Consider the following 23,993-nt stretch of genomic DNA (forward strand, 5'->3'; position numbering starts at 1 on the left):
AGAATAGAAAACCTAAAAACAAAATTAGAACACTTATGTGATATCACTCAATCAGAAATTTATATAATTTCTAATAAATTTAAGAATGTTTTATACAACATGGTAAAAATACTAATATGTGCAAAGTCATGACTGAGTGTAGGATGAAGTGTACCAAACATAATGAAAAACACTTGTCTGATGATGTATGGGTTGGAAATAGGAATTCCTCAATTTTCCTCGTAATGTTTGTGTAAGGCATGATGAAAGCCTGTCGCCATTATTATTCTCGATTTATCTTGATGATTTTTGAAGATTATAAGAGTAAGAAATTTTCTGGTTTACCATTTATTGCGGAAAAAGTGATGGATTTTAGTGAAATTGATATGTATTTTAACATTTATTGTTTGTTGCATCCTGACAACACAGTTGTATTTACAGATAATGATGTACAATTATAATTAGCTTTGGACACAGTTTTTCAATATTATAACAAATGGGCACTGCAGGTGAACACTTCTAAAACTAAAAATGTTATTTTTTTCTAAAGGTAAAGTCAGAAAGTATAAGACTTTTAATTTTGGTATTGACACAGTTGATGTTGTATAGATGATTACATATACCTCGGAACAACTTTCAATTTCATTGGCTACTGTGTTAGTGCGGTGTTGTAATGTTTGTATCTCTTGTACTCTTATACCCCGCTTGAGGTCGCCTGAGTTAAAAAAAAAAAAAAAAAAAAAACTCAAACTTAGGGCAGTACTGGCAGCCCTGAATTTCGCGGAATGCTGTGTTTGAATGCAACCTTTATTACTTAATTCCGCGTGTGGTAAAAGTTTAGCGGCCATACAGTTCATGGAGTGTTGTTCCTTTGTGTCCAACAATTGATGTGGTCAACTCATGGAACACCATGAACATTCTGCAAGGAACACACACACGAAGAAAAAAAAAATTAGTAATAACACTTTCTGGAAATCTCACTATATCTAAACTTCACAGCAGCACAGTCATGGTCACAATATGTATTCCTTTCCAGTATTTAGTGTTTCCCTCAGCTGCCAGGCCTCTGCCCTGCTAGCATTACACATGTGTGTAATGGGTGACTTCACTGCACCATGAACAGGTGAAAGCACCATGGCAGGAGAAAGAGTGGAAGCCCTAAGGAGACGTTTGTGAATGCAATGAAAGAAGACAAGCTTGCAATGAGCGTGACTGAGAACCATATTCTGAAACACTTCTGCCCGCACCCAGACTGCATTCAAAAAGCTCTGGCTGAAGTTGCAAGAGTTAAGGATGTTTTTTACGGTTCTAGTGACGGATTAACACGGTATCTCCATTATTAGGAGGAGAAACACTCTTGAGAACCCGGCTAATCATCTCTGTGGTTTTTGAAAACGGTCGTGGTTGGAGAGAAAAGCGTTTCAGAACACGGGCCCAAAGAAAGCGCAGAAAACCGAGTGTGTTGGAAGTGATCCGCGGTGGCGACCCCTGACGGAAGCAGCCTCAAGAAGAATAACACTCTGCTGCCTGCCAGTCTCCTTACAGAGCCTAAAGCTTGACAGATTCCCAGCAGCAGAACACTTAAGACTGAAGCAAGACAGTGGAAATGAGATTGACATATTAATCGACATTTGTCCTTGACAATACACATGAAACATATGAATACTGTAAAGAATGACACGATGATTCTGTGACAAAGACGACAGATCCTCAAACTCAGTATATGTAAGCAATCATTAGTAATGACTCCGTACCTACCATTTTGTTTTTCTTTCTTTTAATAATCTTGATATTTTCTTTCTATAAACAAGTTGTGGCGTGCCAGAGATAAAAAAAAAAAATAATAAATAGAATAAAAATAGGTAAAAAAGTGAATAAATGAAAAGATAAATTAATAAAACGGAGCATATATTACAAAAACACTCACACATGAAAAAGAAAAGTTACCAAACACTAAATTAAGAAAGAAATAAAGTAAAACGAAGTAAAATAAAAGCAATATTTTTAACCCGGTTTATCACTGCTTCCTGTTATTCCATATTAAAAAATCAAACAAAATAAAAGATTTTTCAGTTTATTAACTCACTCCTTGTAGGAAGAGAGAGAGAGAGAGAGAGAGAGAGAGAGAGAGAGAGAGAGAGAGAGAGAGACTAACCTATCTTTGGAGATCCCGAGATGTTTGTCCATGAAGGCGAAGATCTTGGCAGCATGCTTCTTGTTCAGCTCCACTCCCAGATTGTCGATGGAACTCAGCCTGGCCACCGCGCACGGCTCACTGCAGCCGCCCAAGGTCATCAGCTGGTCAGGCAGGACGTGCATCATGCACAACTGTGAGGGAACATGACTACTTAGGACCATATTCTGAAACACTTCTGCGCCGCACCTCCACTACTTTTTAAAGGCTCTAGTTAAAGTGACACGGGCTTTTAAGGGTGTTTTGTGGTTCTAGTGACAGATTAACATGATTTCTATGTTACTAACAGAAGAAACTCGTGAGAACCCCCAATAATTAATTAAGCATGTCTGTGGTCTTTGAAAATAATCGTGGTGAGAGACCAAAGCGTGTTAGGTTACAGGACGAGAATATATTCTGTAACACTTCTGCACCACACCTCCACTACTTTGCAAAAGCCTCTAGTTAAAGTGACACGGGATTTTAATGCTGTTTTATGGTTCTAGTGAGAGATTAACAAGATGCTATGCTATTAATGGGAAAAACACTTGTGAGAATCCGACTAATTATCTGTCATCTTCGAAAATAGTCTTGGTGAGAGAGTGAAGCGTTTCAGAATGCAGTTGAACCTGAGTTATCGAGTGCCCTAGTTTTTGTACAGTTCGGTTTGCGACGACTTTCTTATTCAAAATTTTGTCCCATTTTTCGTACATCCGCGTGGTTTTCGTACAGCTGAAAAGAGTCCGTACCAAACTCGTTCCCCTGCCCGCGTGACTCGGCAAACTCATTTCCCGGAGTCTAGCGGCCACACAAAGCATCGATGCTTTCGTTACTTTGTTTCTCGTTGACCAAGCCTCACCCCGCGCGTTCATCTGAAACATTTCGTAATAATTCATGGCTTCTTCTGCTTGTTTATTGAGTGCGACTGTTAAACAAGCTACCCTGTGGCCAAAGAGAGTTTCGAGTGCCAGCACTTTGATAAAGAAGGCAAAAAACACGATAGAATTCAAGAAAGAGCTCCTAACAAAGTACGAGTGTGGCGTACGCGTGGCCGATCTCGCCAGGATGTGCGCGAAGTCCACATCAACGATCAGTTCCATCCTGACGAAGAAAAAAAGAAATCAAGGAAGCTGATGTTGCGAAAAGGGTAACTGTGCTAACGAAACAGAAATCGCAAACAATCGAAGATGTTGCGAAGTTGTTGGTGAGGATCAACGAAAAACAGTTAAAGGAAATTTCGATGGCGATAGTTTGCGAAAAGGCAAGGCTGTTGCATGCGGATCTCGCAAAGAAAATGCCAAAGAAGAGAAGTAACCCAGGTTAGTGAAGTAACCCCCAGATAGGGCCTTGATCCCAGAAGTCCTAATGGAGGGGAATCCGCTTCCAAACAATAACCTCTCCTGCTCCCTCTCCCCTCCTCCCCGTCACCCATACGCCAATAAGAATCTTCAGTAAAGGTAAAAGTGGTGTTAAATGTTCATTTATCCATTTCATTGGTCACTTATATTTATTTTCATTGTTTTCTTATGTAAAACAATAGTTATTCTGTGAGCAGTTTTTTTTTTCTTTTTTTTTTCTTTTTTGGTGTCTGGAACGGATTAATGAGATTTACATTATTTCTTCTGGGAAATGTTGCTTCAGTTTTCGTACATTCGGTTTTCGTCAGACTTTTCTGAACGGATTAATCACGAAAACTGAGGTTCCACTGTAAAAGCCTTTGTCTCCTTACAGAACCTAAACATAAGAACATAAGAAATAAGGGAAGCTGCAAGAAGCGACCAGGCTTACACGTGGCAGTCCCTGTATGAAACACACCTACCTATTTCCATCTGCTATCCCCATCCATAAACTTGTCTAATCTTCTCTTAAAGCTCTCTAGTGTCCTAGCACTAACTACATGATTACTGAGTCCGTTCCATTCATCTACCACTCTATTTGAGAACCAATTTTTTCCTATCTCCTTCCTAAACCTAAATTTTTCAAGCTTGAACCCGTTATTTCTTGTTCTACCCTGGTTGCTGATCCTAAGAATTTTGCTTACATCTCTCTTGTTATAACCCTTATACCACTTAAAGACTTCTATCAGGTCCCCTCTTAACCTACGTCTCTCTAAAGAATGTGAATTTAACAGCTTCAACCTCGCCTCGTAAGGAATACTCCTCATCCCCTGTATCCTTTTAGTCATTCTCCTCTGTACTGATTCTAATAGACCTATATCTTTCCTGTAATGTGGGGACCAGAACTGCACCGCGTAGTCTAGATGAGGTCTGACCAACTCCAAGTATAACTTTAATATTACTTCCGGCCTTCTACTTTTAACACTCCTAAAAATGAATCCTAGTACCCTATTTGCCTTGTTTCTGGCTTCTATGCATTGTTTCCCTAGACGGAGTTCAGAGCTAACTATAACTCCTAAATCTTTCTCGTACCCTGTACCTACCAGAATTTGGTTGTCTAATGTGTACCTATTGTGTGGGTTTCCTCTACCTACGCTAAGCACTTTGCATTTATTGATATTAAATTGCATTTGCCATCTATCCGTCCATTCATTCATTCTATCTAAGTCTGCCTGCAAGGCGATGGCATCCGATTCTGACCTAATTAATCTACCTATCTTTGTGTCATCCGCAAATTTACTAACATCACTACTAATTCCACTATCCAAGTCATTGATATACATTAGAAATAACAATGGCCCTAATACTGATCCCTGTGGCACCCCACTAATTACATGACCCCACTCGGATTTCGAGCCGTTTATTACCACTCTCTGTCGCCTGTTACCAAGCCATGACCCTATCCAGCCTAACATCTTCCCATCTATCCCGTGTGCCCTAACCTTTCTCAGGAGCCTTTGATGGGGTACCTTGTCAAATGCTTTACTAAAGTCCAGATATAAGATATCATAACTATCACCATTATCTACTGCCTCGTACACCTTACTGTAAAAACTTAACAAGTTTGTCAGGCAAGACTTCCCCTTCGTGAAGCCATGCTGTGACTGATTTATCAAGTTATGTTTGTCTAAATGTTCCCTAATGTTCCTCGCTATTATTGACTCTAACATTTTACCTACAACTGAAGTTAAGCTGACAGTTCTATAATTAGACGCTAAAGTTTTATCTCCTTTCTTAAAGATGGGTACTACATTAGCCTGCCTCCACATTACTGGTACCTCACCCGACTCCAGTGATTTCCTAAAGACAGAAACTAACGGCTCACTAATAATCTCTTTACATTCCTTCAGTACTCTGGGATATATTTCATCAGGTCCTGGTGACTTGAACTTTTTTAGCCTATCTATCTCCTGTTCCACTATCTCCCTAGTTATGGAAATATCTGTCAGCTTCTCATTCTCATCTGCTCTAAACACCTGTTCACTATCTGGCATATCCTGCATGTTTTCCTGGGTGAAGACAGTTAAAAAATAATCATTCAGAAGTTTACTTATCTCCTCCCCAGAACTAACCAGCTCCCCATCTGCTGCCTTTAATGGACCTACAGTATCCTTATTCTTCGTCCTGTATACCTGATAAAATCCCTTGGGGTCCGTCTTCGCCTGGCTGGCTACCTTTGATTCATAATTGTCCTTAGCTTTCCTCGTTAACTTCCTGACTGTTCTAACTAATTCATTATATTGTGTCCTTAAAACTTCTTCACCTGCCCTTAATCTCCTATATATACTTCTCTTACGCCCTATATAATGCTTTAACCTAGCAGTCATCCATTTAGGGTCATTTTTTTGTAATCTTATTGTTCTATACGGGATATTTGCTAACTGACCTGTATGAACTTTATCTACGAAATATTTATACAATTCATCTACATTTACTTCACCTAGTCCCCTCATCTCGTCCCCTACCATCCTCTCCACTCCCTCATCTACTCGCCTCGACCTCACCTCTCTCATTTCAGCATGACCTGACATTCCAACATACTCACACCTATCTCCCCCCTTCCTCTTTCCTCCTCCCTTCCGGACACATCTTCCCTCCTCTTGTCCTACACCCTCACGCCTCACCTCACCTCTCTCATCCTGCCTTATCTCTCTGAACTCCGTCCCTGACCTGACCTCACCCTGCATCCTTTGCCAGTCCACTCCTTGGAGGTACCTTTTTAATTCTTCAAAAGTCAGGTATTTTACTAGTGTTTTTGTTTCTAACAGTTTCTTCCCATTCTAAATTGTACCTAATTTCCCTATGGTCACTGTTACCTAGCTGTCTTCCACCCTCTACCTGCGTGACTGCTTCCTCCCTGCTAGTAAGAATTAAATCTAGAATATTATTCCCCCTTGTGGGTTCTACGACTACCTGTTTTAAAAAATTATCCTGAATTACCTTAAGAAATTCCTCTGCTTCCTTGTTACCCACCATCAGACTCCAGTCGATATTCCTAAAATTAAAATCTCCTACCACACATACCTGACTGTACCTGCCTGCTCTGTTTAATTCCTGCCACAGTGAGGTGTTAATTTCCTCTGTACTGGTCGGTGGTCTGTAAACTACCCCTAGTACTACTGACTGCGATCCTTCTCTAATATCTACCCATATCGACTCTGCTTTGTTATCTGTTTTAATTCTACTGTTACAACACTGTAATGTGTCCCTAACGTATAACGCGACGCCTCCTCCTCTCCTGTTTTCCTTATCTTCATAGAACATTGTATACCCATCTATCTTAACCTCTGGATTAAATACTTTTCCTGACATAAAGCCTGACAGATTCCCATCAGCGCAATACTTAATGCTGAAGTCACTCAAGGACATGATCTGGGAATTAAGAAGAGAAAAAGAAAGGACAGAAGACCCATGCTGTGAGAAGGGACATAAGAAGAATTATGAGTTCTGCCCAATAAGAAAAAAAAAGAAAGAGAGAGTGAAGGAAAAGAACAGAAGAGCCAAGCAGAGAGAAGGGACTAATCAAGGAACAACAAACGTAATAAAGGCAATAAGAGGAAAAAGAAGGAAAGGAAAGAGAACACAACAGAAGACCAGCCAGTGAGAAGGGATGTGTTAAGGAACATCAGAAAAAAAATGTAAGAGTTTTGGGCAATAAGAGGAAAGAAAGAGAAGGGAACAGAAAACCCAGGCAGTGAGAAGGGACGTGTGAGGGAACATAACATAAGAATGACGGTTTTGGCAAATAAGAGGAAAGGAAAGGAAGGAAGAGAACAGATGACTCACTAAGAAGGGACGAGTCAAGGACCAACAAAATCAAATAATAATAAGGGGAGCTGCAAGAAGCCGTCAGTCCTACACGTGGCAGCTTCACCATGGAACATATCGACCTACGTATTTCCACCGATCATTGTTATCCATAAAGTTATCCAGTCTTCTGTTAAGGCTCTCTGGTGACTAGTGCATTACAGTAACAATGGCAGTGTTACGTATGGTCACTGTTAGTATGCTTGGTAATGTTGGAAAGATGCGCTCTGTCAACCACTGCACTGCCACGGCTTCCCATTAAGCTTGATGAAGAACTGCTGTGGAAGCCTGAGCTACAATGTCAAAAGTCACCACTAACAGGAAAGGCAGCAGTCGAGAGGGAGTTGGGAGTCTGTAATCTTGTATCTGATCAATAAACTGATGGATGGTCACTCAGGGAACGATAACAAGCATACGTTCATTAGCCTTCTTGATAAGTGTTTAGAGAAGCTACGCTACACAAAACTATATTAGCTACACTGTTATTTTTCTTTATTTCATATTTCTAATAAGTTTTCCATAATTAGTATTCTCCCCTTTCACCCGTCTGTCTATCCCTCAAAACAAGCAAGTAACATCACTCAACACCACAGCAACACTAGTAACTCAACACAGCAGTGGAAGCAAGTAACATCACTCAACACCACAGCAACACTCCAGTAACGCAACACAGCAGTGAAAGCAAGTAACATCACTCAACACCACAGCAACACTCCAGCAACTCAACACAGCAGTGAAAGCAAGTAACATCACTCAACACCACAGCAACACTCCAGCAACTCAACACAGCAGCAGCAGTAGCAGTCTTAGTCTTACACTCTCCGATATGTCGAGTATCTCGCTGACCATCTTGCTGAGGCCGCTGAGCACTTCTGGGGTCACCTTCTCCTTGGGCAGGTTCGTGGACACCTCGAGAATAGGCATCGTGGCAGCTGTGGAAAGAACACCTGTATTCGTATCACCAATTGCTCGACAAATCCAGACGCACCAGCACACGCCGCTGCTTGGCTGTCTTGTCCTTGCTCGTCACCGTGTGTGTGTCATTACTGTGTCGTGGTGTGGTCCTGTCCTGTGTGTGGTGTTCGAGGTCTCACTGAGAGTAATGAGAGTTTTTTTTTTCGGTGGTTCTAATGATTTAGTTTGTTATGTAAATACCATGCTATTTTTAATGCTATTGTATACTGCGTTATTTTCTATTGTAACTATTTTCTATTGTAACATGTCATGCTAGTGACGTCATGTGTGTGTCGAAGTGCAGGTGCGCAAGCCATTTGTCACTTGTCCTTTGCTGGACCAGGGAGTGAGAGGCAGCAAGCATATGGAGTCGCGATCACCTGCCCCGGCTTCAGCTCCTCGCCCCGCTGACTCTTGCCTTGTGTCAACTGTGGTAAGTCGCAAGTGGATGCAGTGGTGGTGGTAGTGTGTGACTGGAAGAAGCAGTCAAGGCAAGCTAGATCATGTAAGCTTGACTGTTCAGCTTCCTAAAGGCAAAGCGAGACAAGCTGGGGGCAGCTGAGGCGTCCGGCGTTCACTGCTGCTTGGTAAGGAAGGAAACATTACTCTCGCTCGCATAAGTTTACTTGCACCATTTGAGAACTGATTTTTCTTGAGTTATCATGTCCACTGGTTGCACCATGTATTACTTAGCTGCAGATATATTAGATTTATGTATTAAGTTTTATTTTGGTCATGGAGGTATAATGCGAGGAGTCGTCATGACGCCACTAATGTGAAACCAACACCCTATTGGTCCGCCGTCGCCCCTGCACTCCCCTTAGACCCGGAACATTACCAGCAGACCATTGGAAGTATAGGGAAACGCCGGTGTTCAGCTCCTCACTTCCTATTTTCTGTTGTTGCTTCCAGGCCGCCCATCATATGTGTGAAGACAAAAGGCTGCAATGGTGGTGTTGTGCCGTGCCACCAGGAATTAAACGGCATATCGTACATACAAATCAGATAATGCAGCGCTTTTCAACTTCCGTGGACTTGAGTGAGAGGTGGGGAGCTGTCTTTGGGGCGGACATATGGGTGGACGAGATCATGTCCACATATACGTATACATGTACGTACATATACATGTGCATATAGATGAAATAAAAAAAAAAGTTTTGTATCAGGTGAAAGATGTCATGAAGGTTGATTTTTTTTTTTTTTTGGTATACTATCCCTTAAACTCTCTCTCTCTCTCTCTCTCTCTCTCTCTCTCTCTCTCTCTCTCTCTCTCTCTCTCTCTCTCTCTCTCTCTCTCTCTCTCTCTCTCATATGATTATAATATAATTTTATTTGTAAGTGATATTAATAATATATACCGTAAACTGTAATTACTAATAAGATTAACACTGCTTTTCTCTCTCTCTCACACACACACACACACACACACACACACACACACATTTATATATATATATATATATATATATATATATATATATATATATATATATATATATATATATATATATATATATATATATATATATATATATATGTTTATTTATTTATTTATTTATTTATTATGTGGGGCGTAAGTATCGAAGAGAAGAAAGACGAAAGAAGGCAAAGTGGGGGGTGGGGGGAGAAAGAGAAAGATGAATAGAATGAAAACGGGAGGTGGTGGCAGGTCCACGGGTTGTCCCCACCCAGTTGAGTAGATTACCAGATTTATTTTTATTTCCCGTCCTTCCCTTTTGAGTGCTATGTTAGGAGTGCTATCATTTGGATGCATATAAAGTAACGAACAACATAATACTGCTGGATTTCCACTATCCCTTTTTAGGGAGGTAAAGGTAGGGAGTATTATTATTAGGAGGTAAAGGTAGGGATTACTGAGATAACTTTGTAGCCTACAGCTCGCAGTGACTTTGTAGCCTACAGCTCGCAGTGACTTTGTAGCCTACAGCTCGCAGTGACTTTGTAGCCTACAGCTCGCAGTGACTTTGTAGCCTACAGCTCGCAGTGACTTTGTAGCCTACAGCTCGCAGTGACTTTGTAGCCTACAGCTCGCAGTGACTTTGTAGCCTACAGCTCGCAGTGACTTTGTAGCCTACAGCTCGCAGTGACTTTGTAGCCTACAGCTCGCAGTGACTTTGTAGCCTACAGCTCGCAGTGAGTCTGTCAGGCGCGTGTGTGTGCATGTCACCACTCTGCCCCTCCCCTGTAGCCCCTCTTTTCTCTTTTTCATGTGACTTTCCCCGATCTGAGAAACGCGCGTCTGAAGTGGCCTTCCTTAGTCGTTGTCTGATAATGGGGATTAAGGACATGTGAATTGAGGCAAGGCTAGACTTTTTTTTTTTTTATGTAGGAGGGACACTAGCCATGGGCAACAAAATTTCAATTAAAAAAAAAATGAAATGCCAGTCCCAGAAAAGGGTACAAAGCGGTAGTAAAAAATTGAAGGATAAGTGTCTTGAAACCTCCCTCGTGAAGGAATTCAAGCCATAGGAAGGTGGAAATGCAGAAGCAGGTAGGAAGTTCCAGAGTTTACCAGTCAGTGAAAGGGATGAATGATTGAGAATACTGGTTAACTCTTGCATTAGAGAGGTGGACAGAATAGGGGTGAGAGAAAGAAGAAAGTCTTGTGCAGCGAGGCAGCGGGAGGAGGGGTGGCAAACAGTTACCAAGATCAGAAGAGCAGTTAGTATGAAAATAGCGGTAGAAGATAGCTAGAGATGCAATATTGCGGCGATGAAAGTGAGGCTGAAGACAGTCAGTTAGAGGAGAGGAGTTGATGAGACAAAAAACTTGATTTCACCCTGTCTAAAAGAGTGGTATGAGTGGAACCTCCCCAGACATGTGAAGCATATTCCATACATGGACGGATAAAGCCCTTGTACAGAGTTAGCAGCTGGGGGTGTGGGAAAACTGGCGGAGACGTCTCAGAACACTTAACTTCATAGAAGCTGTTATAGCTAGACATAAGATGTGAAGTTTCCAGTTTAGATTATAAGTAGAGGACAGACAGAGGATGTTCAGTGTAGAAGAGGGGGACAGTTGAGTGTCATTGAAGAAGAAGAGATAGTTGTCTGGAGGGTTGTATTGAGTTGATAGATGGAGGAATTGAGTTTTTGAAGCATTGAACAATACCAAGTTTGCTCTGCCCCAATGAGAAATTTTAAATAGTTCAGAAGTCAGGCGTTCTGTGGCTTCCCTGCGTGAAATGTTTACCTCCTAAAGGGTTGGACGTCTACGAAAAGACGTTGAAAAGTGCATGATGGTATCATCAGCGTAGGAGTGGATAGGACAAGAAGTTTGGTTTAGAAGGTCATTGATGAATAATAAAAAGAGAGTGGTTGACAGGACAGAAGCCTGAGGAACACCACTGTTAATAGATTTAGAAGAACAGTGACCGTCTACCACAGCAGCAATAGAATGGTCAGAAAGGAAACTTGAGATGAAGTTACAGAGAGAAGGATAGAAGCAGTAGGAGGGTAGTTTAGAAATCAAAGCTTTGTGCCAGATTATCAAAAGCTTTTGATATATCAAAGGCAACAGCAAAAAGTTTCACCAAAATCTCTAAAAGAGGATGACCAAGATTCAGTAAGGAATCCAGAAGATCACCAGTAGAGTGGGCTTGACGGAATCCATACTGGCGATCAGTGTGAAGTGTTGTGAACTGATAGATGTTTAAGAATCTTCCTGTTGAGGGTAGATTAAAAAACTTTAGATAGGCAGAAAATTAAAGCAATAGGACGGCAGTTTGAGGGATTAGAACGGTCTCCCTTTTTAGGAACAGGTTGAATGTAGGCAAACTTCCAGCAAGAAGGAGAGGTAGATGTTGACAGACAGAGCTGAAAGAGTTTGACTAGGCAAGGTGCAAGCACGGAGGTACAGTTTCGGAGAGCAATAGGAGGGACCCCATCAGGTCCATAAGCCTTCCGAGGGTTTAGGCCAGCGAGGGCATGGAAAACATCTTTGCGAAGCTTGGAAATTTTGTGCGATTAGATTCATCCTTTATTGTTTGTCGACTGCAGCAGTAAGCCCATGCTGATGTTAGGTGAAAGATAAGAGTCTTTAAAAGCCTACCTGTGATTGTACTAACTCTCTCTCTCTCTCTCTCTCTCTCTCTCTCTCTCTCTCTCTCTCTCTCTCTCTCTCTCTCTCTCTCTCTCTCTATACTGTGATTTATTTATTTATTTATTATTAGCTCCCATGGTGTAGTGCTGAGGTCCACAATCCTGTTCCTTCCCATCATGGGCTGACAAGACCAATATGTATGTACATACATTTGTGTGGAGGGATGCCTTACTCCCGCTCTGCATTCCATTCTCAGCATGGCGCATTGTGACCTGACACCAGCCCTCAGGCACCCCGGCCCAACCACGTGAGAGTGAGGGCAAGCCTCATATTTTTTCTGCAGTTGTGCTCAGACCTGCTTCACGGCTGTGTGGGCTTCCAAAGAGCTCAAGAGCCCCTGCTGTGACCTGACTTGTCAAGCATTCAGGCACCCTCCAATAGTCATCACCGAGTCCTTCTCCAGCCAGGCTTGGGGTCTGAAGTGCGGCTCTTAGCAGCTTACCTTATCTTTGTATAGTTTTATTCTATCAATTATGGCAGCAGTTATACAACATGCTTCCTTGGCACCACCTCTACACACTAACTAGAAGTATACTCGTATACTAGTTACTAGTGTAGCGGGACACAAGTCACCGGTCCTTGCACTCCATTTTCTGTTTTAATTTATCACCCTTCCGTTTTCACTCTCTCTACTGCACAGACTTTTATCTTTCATCTCTTCTTCCTCACTTTATACATATCTCTTACTGTACACATTCTGTGCACGCTCTTTGACACATGTGTTACACATCTTCTCAATACATCTTATTACTCCTTTCTTCACACAGACATACACACACATATACACTCTCTTTTTTCATAATTTTTTATATATCATTTATTTTATGTTAAGTAATTTTTGTATATATTGTTCATGTCTTTGCTGAATAAATAGAGAATACCCAGGCTAAGTTTCCTTTGCCAGAGCTACATTGCTATGACACTGGAAATTGTTACCCTTCAAGGACTAAACACTGCTATGACCAAGAGTCATAGTTGGGAGCCTACACTTCTCGCTTGAGCAATTTCCGGCCGGCCAAGTAGCACCTCACCTTCGTTACACTAGCACATGTGTAAGTGTGTGGTGCTGTATTGGGATCCCCCACGTAGGTTATTTATTTATTTACTTGTTATACAGTACAATGATTGGTTTCCCCGTATCAGCTGTCAGAAGCTCAGCGGCCATGAAAAATGCATGTTTACTTTTTTGCCTTTAATCACATGAAGCATAAACTGATGTGAAGGTTAATGGATAGAAGAGTGCTATCACACGCAACCTGTCCTCTAATTATATTTAAGTACTTCAGTATCATATCAGTGGTGAAGTCCTGTTCATATCGTAATGTTGATTTCTTTGAGGATTATGACTGTAGTGGCACAGACTTAGGGCAACTAAAGTAAAAAAAAAAACGCCCATTTGAATGCCAGTCTGAGTGACATGTCAGTCAGGATTCATAATATTGGTGTATGATGTACTTTATGGGATAATATTGAAATAACGTTAGCGTTTTAATCAGAAAGATAGGTCAAGTTTGGTTTAAACTAATTCAGTTCATTGGTTTCACTGCTACCAAATCCCTTCATTTTGGATGAAGCAGTACATTTTAGGCCCGGAAATTGCCCAGATATTAAGAGGCTGAGGTTATTTCCAGAATCACCATGCCATATCACCTATTAATTTGGAATAGTGATCATTGCTTGAACACTGCATATGGAACCTTATTCGGACAAAACAGTGTGATAACACCCTCTCTGTCTCTCTCTCTCTCTCTCTCTCTCTCTCTCTCTCTCTCTCTCTCTCTCTCTCTCTCTCTCTCTCTCTCTCTCTCTCTCGGAAACACTATTTCATATTTTAGCCAATTACACATTCATGCGTCAGAATATCTCTGCATTTCTGCCTTTCCTCCAGCATGGGTATCTGTAATCTAATTTTTCCTTGCAGTTCGAACTTCAGTCGTAGTACTTTCCTTGCCCACCACCCCTATACACACATACACACTTGAAAACTCCGAAAACGTTTCATAAATTAAGCAGACTTTACTATACTATAAAGATTATAAGAAACCATAATTAAATTATGCGCTCAGCTGTCCTTAAAATGGTTACCCAAAACAAGAAGTTGGTGGGAGAAGAGTGACGGCAATTCAGCCATGAAGGAAGGTCTGAGCCACACTATAGGCACCTTTTGAATAATGCACCATATAATTAGTACAAAGTTGATGTGAAAACACTCAGGAGATAAGTGACTCTTGACTATATTCTGAAACCCTTCTTTAAACCACCTCCAATACACTAAAACAAACTCTATGTTTGAAGTTACACAGGTGGTAAGAGTGTTTTTTTTTTTTTTTTTTATGGTTTTAGGGACAGATTAACAGGACTCTTATATTATTAACATAAGAAACACACTCGAGAACCCGGTTACTCATCTGTGGCCTTAGGAAATAGTCACGGTGAGGGAGCAAAGTGTTACATTGTGGTATGAACAGGCCTGTCTCTGAACTCTATCGGACACCATGACTTCACACTTTATAAAACAGGCAGCGCTGGTGGAAATCTGGCATATCGTCTGGTGAAAGGTTTGGTGGCGGTGACACCGTAAACACTCGACTCAGGCTCGTATTCTCAAACATCCTACTCTCTCATCGCGATTATCAGAGGCCACAGAGAAAATTAATCGGGTTCTCACAGCTGTTTTTCCTCACTTGTAATGTAGAATGCTTTCTAACCTATCACTTGTGTCTAATATATATTATTCTATTGTATGGAGAATTTTGAGCGAGTGTAATATATTCCTTATAGAATGTGTTTTAGCTATGAAGGCCGAAAAGGAAGATAGTACAGTTCTGGAAAAAAAAAAATCTTAACATTAACAATACAAGGACAATGATGCTGAGAATCTTACATTTCCTGATTTCTTATTGTGAGTATTTCCTTCCATTCAATACGTTGTCATGTTGCAGTCATTTGGGCACGGATTCAGCAAGGCTGGTGAAGTAGGTGGCATCCATATTCATCAACAGTCTCTTCAGCGCGTCCTGCAGCTCCTTCATGTTGCTGGGTCTTGCTTCTTGATCTTTGTTTTTCATGACATTCTAGGCATTTTTTTTATAAGTTTACTGTCCGAAGAACTACCTGGCCACCCTGAAACATTCATGTTATGGTCCCTGAGAAACTTTTGGACCATCTTGGAATTGTGGGTAGGAGCACCATCATGCATAAAACATTCACATTCTTGAATGTCTCAAAATGTCAGTATATGGTATTCCAGTACGTGGATATAATTGCTTCCTTTCATTGGCACATTCTTGGTAAGGAATGCCAGTCCTACCTTGACCTTGTTTCCACTGAAAGCACCCCACACCATTACACTTTCAGGATGCTTTACTGTCTTAATCGTAAATCTCGTGTGATGCTGTGAGGCGATACTCAGACAACGCACGACCTTTGAGCCTCCCCTGACCAGCCTGAAAGTGACTTCATCACTAAACATGACTTTATTCCAATCTTCAGATGTCCAGTCTTAATATTTCTTACAGAAATTAACCTTTTTATTTTTCTTTATTGCTTATGTGAGCATAGGCTTATTAGCGGCACAGCGACTTGGTACACCCTGGTCTTTCTACAGATGATGCCGAATCGTCCTGATTGCGACTTGATGAGGAGTTCAGGTGCTTGTTGTTGAATGTAGTGGTGGTCATTGCAGGATATGACATCACTTCACGTTTCAGAATCTTACCAGTCCTTGGTGAGGTCTTCTTATAAGCCCTTCTTCCTCTGTGATACAATCCCGAAGCTGCTACGTCATTAGCAGCTCCACTCACTATTCTAAGGCATGAAAATCAAGTTTTTTTTTTTTTATGTAGGAGGTCCACTGGCCAAGGGCAACAGAAATCCAATAAATAAAAATAAAAAGGCCCACTGAGATGCCAGTCCCATAAAAGGGTCAAAAGTGGTAGTCAAAAATTAAAAGATAAGTGTCTTGAAACCTGCCTTTTGAAGAAATTCAAATCATAGGAAGGTGAAAATACAGAAGCAGGCAGGGAGTTCCGGAATTTACCAGAGAAAGGGATGAATGACTGAGAATACTGGTTAACTCTTGTATTAGAGAGGTGGACAGAATAGGAGTGAGAGAAAGAAGAAAGTCTTATACAGCGAGGTTGCGGGAAACCTCCCTGGGAGTTTTCCAGTTAGCAAGATAAGAAGAGCAGTTAGTATGAAAATAGCAGTAGAGGATAGCAAGGGATGCAACATTCCAGCGAGGAGAAAGAAGCTGAAAACAGTCAGTTAGAGGAGAGGAGTTGATGAGAAGAGCTTTTGATTCCACCCTGTCTTAAAGAGCGGTATGAGTGGAACATCCCCCCAAACATGTGAAGCATAATCCATACATGGACGGATAAGGCCTTTGTACAGAGTTAGCAGCTGAGGGGGTGAGAAAAACTAGCGGAGACGTCTCAGAACACCTAACTTCATAAAAACTGTTTTAGCTAGAGATTATAAGAAAAGGACAGACCGAGGAAGTTCATTGTAGAAGATATGGCCAGTTAAGTGTCTCTGAAGAAGAGTGGATATTTGTCTGGAAGGTTGTGTCGAGTTGATAAATGGAGGAATTGAGTTTTTGAGGCACTGAACAATACTAAGTTTGCTCTGCCCCAATCAGAAATTTTAGAGAGATTAGAAGTCAGGCGTTCTGTGGCTTCCCTGCGGCGAACTGTTTACTTCCTGAAGGGTTGGACGTCTGTGAAAAGACGTGGAGAAGTGCAGGGTGGTATCATGAGCGTAGGAGTGGATAGGGCAAGAAGTTTGGTTTAAAAGATAATTCATGAATAATACGAAGAGAGTGGGTGACAGGACAGAACCCTGAGGAACACCACTGTTAATAGATTTAGTGACAGTGACCGTCTGCCACAGCAGCAATAGAACAGTCAGAAAGGAAACTTGAGATGAAGTTACAGAGAGAAGGATAGAAGCCGTAGGAGAGTTTTTTGGAAAACAAAGCCATATACTATCAAAAGCTTTTGATATATCTAAGGCAACAGCAAAAGTTTCACCAAAGTCTCTAAAAGAGGATGACCAAGACTCAGTAAGGAAAGCCAGAAGATCAGCAGTAGAGTGGCCTTGACGGAACCCATACTGGCGATCAGATAGAAGGTTGTGAAGTGAAAGATGTTTAAGAATCTTTCTGTTGAGGATAGATTCAAAACCTTTAGATAGGCAGGAAATTAAAGCAATAGGACGGTAGTTTGAGGGATTAGAACGGTCACACTTTCTTTTAGGAACAGGCTGAATGTAGGCAAACTTCCAGCAAGAAGGAAAGGTAGATGTTCACAGACAAAGTTGAAAGAGTTTGACTAGGCAAGGAGCAAGCACACAGGCGCAGTTTCGGAGAACAATAGGAGGGACCCCATCAGGTTCATAAGCCTTCCGAGGGTTTAGGGCAGCGAGGGCATGGAAAACATTATTGCAAAGACTTTTAACAGGTAGCATGAAGTAGTCTGAGGGTGGAGGAGAGAGAGGAACAAGCCCTGAATAGTCCAAGGTAGAGTTTTTGGCAAAGGTATGAGCGAAGAGTTCAGCTTTAGAAATAGATGTGATAGCAGTGGTGCCAATTGATTGAAATAAAGGAGGGAAAGAAGCAATGTTATTGGAGATGTTTTTGGCTAGATGCCAGAAGTCACGAGGGGAATTAGATCCCCTAGGCTAGTTGAAGAACAGACTTGGCATGGTTCCGGACAGAAATATAAAGTGCATGAGACTCTGGTGATGGAAGGCTTAAGTACCTTTTGTGGGCCACCTGTCTATCATGTATAGCACGAGAACAAGCTGTGTTAAACCAAGGTTTGGAAGGTTTAGGTCGAGAAAAAGGATGAGGAATGTACGCCTCCATGCCAGACACTATCACCTCTGTTATGCGCTCAGCACACAAAGACGGGTCTCTGTCACGGAAGCAGTAGTCATTCCAAGGAAAGTTAGCAAAATTCCTCCTCAGGTCCCCCCAACTAGCAGAGGCAAAACGCCAGAGGCACCTCTGCTTAAGGGGATCTGGAAGGGATTGGAGCGATAGGACAAGATACAGATATGAGATTGTGATCGGAGGAGCCCAACGAAGAAGAGAGGGTGACAGTATAAGCAGAAGGATTAGAGGTCAGGAAAAGGTCAAGAATGTTGGGCGTATCTCCAAGACGGTCAGGAATATGAGTTGCAGCACCAATTGCTCTAGGTCATGGAGGATAGCAGAGTTGAAGGCTAGTTCACCAGGATGGTCAGTGAAGGGAGAGGAAAGTCAAAGCTGGTGGTGAACATTGAAGTCTCCAAGAATGGAGATCTCCACAAAGGGGAAGAGAAGCAGAATGTGCTCCACTTTGGAAGTTAAGAGGACAAAAAACTTCTTATAGTCAGAGGAGTTAGGTGAGAGGTATACAGCACAGATAAATTTAGTTTGAAAGTGATTCTGTAGTCGTAGCCTGATGGTGGAAAATTCAGAAGATTCAAGAGTGTGGGCACGAGAGCAGGTTAAGTCACTGCGCACATAAACGTAACATCCAGCTTTGGATTGAAAATGAGGATAGAGAAAGTAGGAGGGAACAGAAAAGGGGCTATTGTCAGTTGCCTCAGACACCTGTGTTTCAGTGAGGAAAAGAAGATGAGGTTTATTAGAGGAGAGGTGATGTTCTACTGATAGATAAGTAAATGGGAGACCTTGGGATCCCGGTGTGGGTTGCAGACAGAGGAAAAAGAGCGGAGCCAGATGATTTTAGATTCTACTTTGAGAGAATTGAGGTGCTATCTACACATTGAGGCCAACTCACCGTTCCTGGCTTCACTGTCTGGAGTGAGGTTCTTCGGAAGACAGAGTGCTAGTCCTTGCTTGCTGCTTGTCAGAGACAGCGAAGATGGTGGCTTGGGTCATCAAGCTGGTTGCTTATATCGCTCGCTGCCTGTGTGCAGGTTGCTGGTTGGGGCGTTCGCTATGGGTGAGTCGCCAGTGATCGCCAGCTGTTTTAATGTAGGGGTTGGTCAACACTCCCAGAGTTCTCAGGAAAAGCACATTCTAAAACCGCTTCTCATGATACATCTTGATACATTATACTTAGATAATGCAAAACATTGATCTGAGTGTTTATGTTTAATAGTATCTATGGGATGTGGTGATGTACATTCTATAGAACAGTCATTATAAGCATTTTTTGTACTAAAGCATAATAATAGTTCTGTAGCCTAGAAAATACAAAACTAACCGCTCATTCTTTTTTTTTACTCTATTTGTCCTTCCAAGCTGCACTCATACGTCTTAGTGTTTGCCAAGAGATGAACACAGCAATAAAGGGGCAAATTTTATAATGTCCTCGCCAGTATCTTCTCTGTCTCTCCGTCTAAACCAAACTAGGTACATCATGTCTCTCTCAGTTCCATCCCTCCTCTCCTCTCTCAATCTTCCTTTTACCTGGGTCCCTCATAACCCCATATAGCTTCTGTGATACAAAAACGCTCTGAATGACTTTCTTTGATTAGCGTGGTTCGTAATTTTCTTTGGTTAACGATTTGATTGATTTGAATATTCCTTGCTAGGGTCATAATAATACTGGGTATGTTGTGTTAAGAATTAAAAGAAATAATGAGAATAAAATAATAGACGCCACAGATGAAATAACAATAAATTAAGTGAGAAAATGAAAGTATAAAAGCTTAAAAGAATGTTGAATCGTCTCAATAAAAAGTATTGAATAATGAATGGGAGGAAAAAACAACGTTATATGCTTTTTTTTTATTATTATTTATTGTCATTACAGTAATGTTTATCCTTTCTTCTTCTCCTTAGGATAGGTAGGATAGGTACGTAGGAATAGACGCTTTGTTAAACATCACGAAAGTTGTCTTTGTTCATTTAATCTAGAAAACTTCCGTAATGTTTTAAAAGCGTCTGTTCCTGCCTATCCCTACCTACCTATCCTTACCTACCAATGGCTACATCTCTCGGTCACCTGCCTCGAGCGTCCTCGCGAGAAACAAGACTAGAGACATGTACCTATCCATGGCATACACTCTTACCGTGGCTGTTTCCCGTGGAGACCCTTGCCTTAAAGAATTTATACAAAACATAAAGCTTTATAGGGAAACAGTACAGGAGAATGTAAATGGTGTTGCAGCTTGGGATCAACCTTTATGCGAAAACTGTGACTAAAAACTAGAAAACTACGTAAACAAAATGTGGGTGAATGAAAACACTAACTATTGTGAAAAGGAATGGTTGAACGAAGCATTTGAGAAAGTGAGGAGTGAACTGGTAGTGGAGAACCACAAGCAGCACTGTTTCGCTGTCGTTAGCAACAAAACGTAATCAAAACAGTGGCCGTGTTTATCATTCAAGCGTCCCACTCACACCTTTTTCGCCTGACGAGACTAATCCTTATCAACTCTGTACTTGACTGGTTCTTTACTTCTGCCCGACCTCTCATGGCACTCCAGAACATCTGTCTCAGCTTACAACCAAGCACTCAGTTGTAATCCTAAAAACTCAGTTTTGTGATGAGTAATCTACAGCAAGATGATTGCGGTCCCTGCCTGCAAGATATGAGGACCTGAAGCTGTACATCTCGCCACGGAAACCAAGCAGCCCTGCCGGCCCCGCCATCCTTGCTGCGGTGCGGCCATGACTCAGCGCCAAGACTACTCAGCCCCGCGGTGCAGCCAGCTTATTATTTTTTTTTTGAAAAAATAATAAGCTTTTGTTTTCTTTTAGTAAATCTCATCTTCACTTCATACAAAATAATACTTATATAATTTCATGTAATGAAAATTTGTACGTCATTCATAGTAACTCAATGTAGTCTTCCTCATTACTTTATCAGTGTTGTAGATTTTCTTTGAAAACTCCTCGAAGTTTTCTGGACTTAAAAGAAAACTTTATTAATACATCATAATTCAAACGTGTTGCATAGCACGCCCATGTCCGAAAAGGCGGAATTAGAGCAATAAGCTGGGGAATTTGATCGATTTCGTATTTCTCAGGCTGCTTCCCCCAAGACATTTAAGAGTCTGTTGATGAGGACAGTGAGTCTGGCGAGAATGATGACCTCCGTGAACTAAGGAGTGGTACTCGACACCGCCGACTTTCCAAAGAAACCGTGTTTAAATTACCTTGTAACACCATGGCTACCGCAGCTAACACAGCCACTACCTTCACTGGTGCTGGTGCTGGATCGCAGCTCACGCAAGGTGCAACAAGGGCTTCTCTTAAAGTACTTTCCATCACTGCTGATGTCCCCTTTTCGGGCACAGTTTCACAGTACTCTAGGATGTAATGGCCCATCACCGAGCCGGATGATAAAAGTTCTTTTGTCAGATCAAAACTTCATTATTTAATGGACTCAATTACATTTGCAGTACAATCAGAAAAACAACAACTTTCTGAAAACCTTTGGCGATTATGCTAAAATTCACGGTGCCCAAGACAAATTCAGTCTGTGAGCGCCTGGCAAAGATCGTCTTCTCGAAAGGAAGACTCGAGGCACAAGTAATTGCTAGTCAAACAGCTACAGACATTCTAAGAATCCAACAGAAAAATGGGTGACTAACAATGACACAATCAGTGAAATTGACCATCAAACATTTTTAAAGATCTTCACATACATTTTTTTTTTTTTTCCTTTTATATAGGAGGGACACCGGCCAAGGCCAACAAAACTGCAATAAAAAAAATAAAAAAGGCCCACTCAGATGCCGGTCCCCAAACAGTCTAAAGTGACAGTCAAAAATTACAGGATAAGTGTCTTGAAACCTCTCTGTTGAAAGTGTTCAAGTCATAGGAAGGTGGCAGTGTTGATGCTGGCTACTGTGGTGGTGGTAGTGGTAGTGGTGGTTGTGCTGTTCTCCCGCTGGGCCTGCTCTCACGGCGAAGTTCAGCATGATGCGTGGTGATCAGCTGTCTTGTTACCTTGAGTATGAATTTGCCAAGTGTCGTCTTCTTTCCGGGAACTTGACCGTAAAGAACATAAACATTCAACATATAGTCATATCAAGAAGATGAAAGAACCTTTTTTTTTTTTTGTACCACTTTGTCGACTTCCGTGCACAGGCCGCACTAGACAACATGGAATTAATCTGACTTGTCAACGAGTCTAATTTTTGTCATAATCGAGGACAGCTTGAGGCTTCCATTTATATTCTTCGGTTACTTTTTTTTTTCTTCCTGCTTTGTGCAACGACAGGTTCATGCCACAACTGTCATAATGTGGAACTTGTCTCTCCGTTAAACTATAACACACATTAGTGCTTCTACGTACCTTGTTTCGTCTTGCTGCATGTGTCTCTTGAAGGGGAGGTCGAGAATGTAGCTTCTCCTACAGTCGCACATGATAAATAATTTCAGGCCGAATGTGTGTCTTTTAGATGGAATGTATAGTCAAAATAATATTTTTTTCCACGACATTGCGCTCGAATCTCATCAGTCCACACCTTCCACTGAGAGCTAAACTGAGAGCAAAATTTTCATGATGATAAAAAAAATAAAAACAAGTCGTTTCGGCGATAATACTTTTGAGAAAAGTGAAGTTGGACTTCACTTGCTGTATTGCATCAGTCATGATATCAGTGCTCCAGTAGTCCCGGTGGTTTCTTTCCTCAAAGTGCCCATCACTGACGCCACTCCAGCGAATGTGTACAATTGATTGACAGTCACGACAACCCAGATATCGGGAATGTGGAAGTGTCCACCTTCCTCCCAACGTGAAAATGTGATAATATTACATTGGCGCACTGTACTGCTGACGAAATCGAGGATAAAAAATAATTTGAAGAAAAAAAATACTTCAGTCGATCTTGCGTTCATTTCACCTGTCGCGACACCACAATCCTTTTCATCAAAATGATAAGGTGTCAGGTAGAAAATAATTTGCTTGCCAGCCACATCCATTGCACGCCGTCAGTTGTGGCGAGCAGGTCCTTGTGTACGAATCCTTATTTTCTTCAACCAATCATATATATATATATATATATATATATATATATATATATATATATATATATATATATATATATATATATATATATATATATATATATATATATATATATATATATATATATACACCCCGTCCGGGGTGGCGGGGGGAGGGGGGTTACTCTCACTTCAGTGTTTCCCAGTCTACTCATTTCACCATATCTTTATGAATTAATCAATATTTCACTATACGCGCAATTAACAATATACTCCCTTCACTCTTCATGCATCAATTCATATTTCACCATATCTTCCTGCATCGTACACCGTGCTCGCAATTATCAATATATTCATTTTACCTTGTCTTCACTATTTCATTTTATTCACAATTACTAATATACTCATTTTACTTTGTCTTCACTATTTCACTATATTCACAATTACCAATATATTCTTTTCACTATTTCTTTATGCATGCACTTGTATTCATTATACTCGTATTCCTGACCGTCTTGGAGATACGCCCAACATTCTTGACCTTTTCCTGACCTCTAATCCTTCTGCTTATGCTGTCACCCTTTCTTCTCCGTTGCGCTCCTCCGATCACAATCTCATATCTTTATCTTGTCCTATCACTGTAATC

The 23,993-nt window shown here is 41.2% G+C and overlaps 1 protein-coding gene across 1 annotated transcript; it reads right to left on the bottom strand.

Annotated features, from left to right (window-relative positions):
* Positions 1–366: 366 nt before the first annotated feature.
* Positions 367–23,090, bottom strand: LOC135109019 (macrophage migration inhibitory factor-like). The gene is made up of 5 exons (XM_064019994.1): positions 22,695–23,090; positions 19,221–19,407; positions 8,173–8,288; positions 2,135–2,307; positions 367–898 (listed from the first exon to the last, which is right to left on the bottom strand). The coding sequence occupies exons 3-5, from the start codon at positions 8,278–8,280 to the stop codon at positions 817–819; spliced, it is 363 nt and encodes a 120-aa protein (XP_063876064.1). The 5' UTR covers positions 8,281–8,288; positions 19,221–19,407; positions 22,695–23,090; the 3' UTR covers positions 367–816.
* Positions 23,091–23,993: the final 903 nt, after the last annotated feature.

The sequence above is a fragment of the Scylla paramamosain genome, chromosome 18, assembly GCF_035594125.1.
Source record: "Scylla paramamosain isolate STU-SP2022 chromosome 18, ASM3559412v1, whole genome shotgun sequence".
NCBI classification, from domain to species: domain Eukaryota; kingdom Metazoa; phylum Arthropoda; class Malacostraca; order Decapoda; family Portunidae; genus Scylla; species Scylla paramamosain.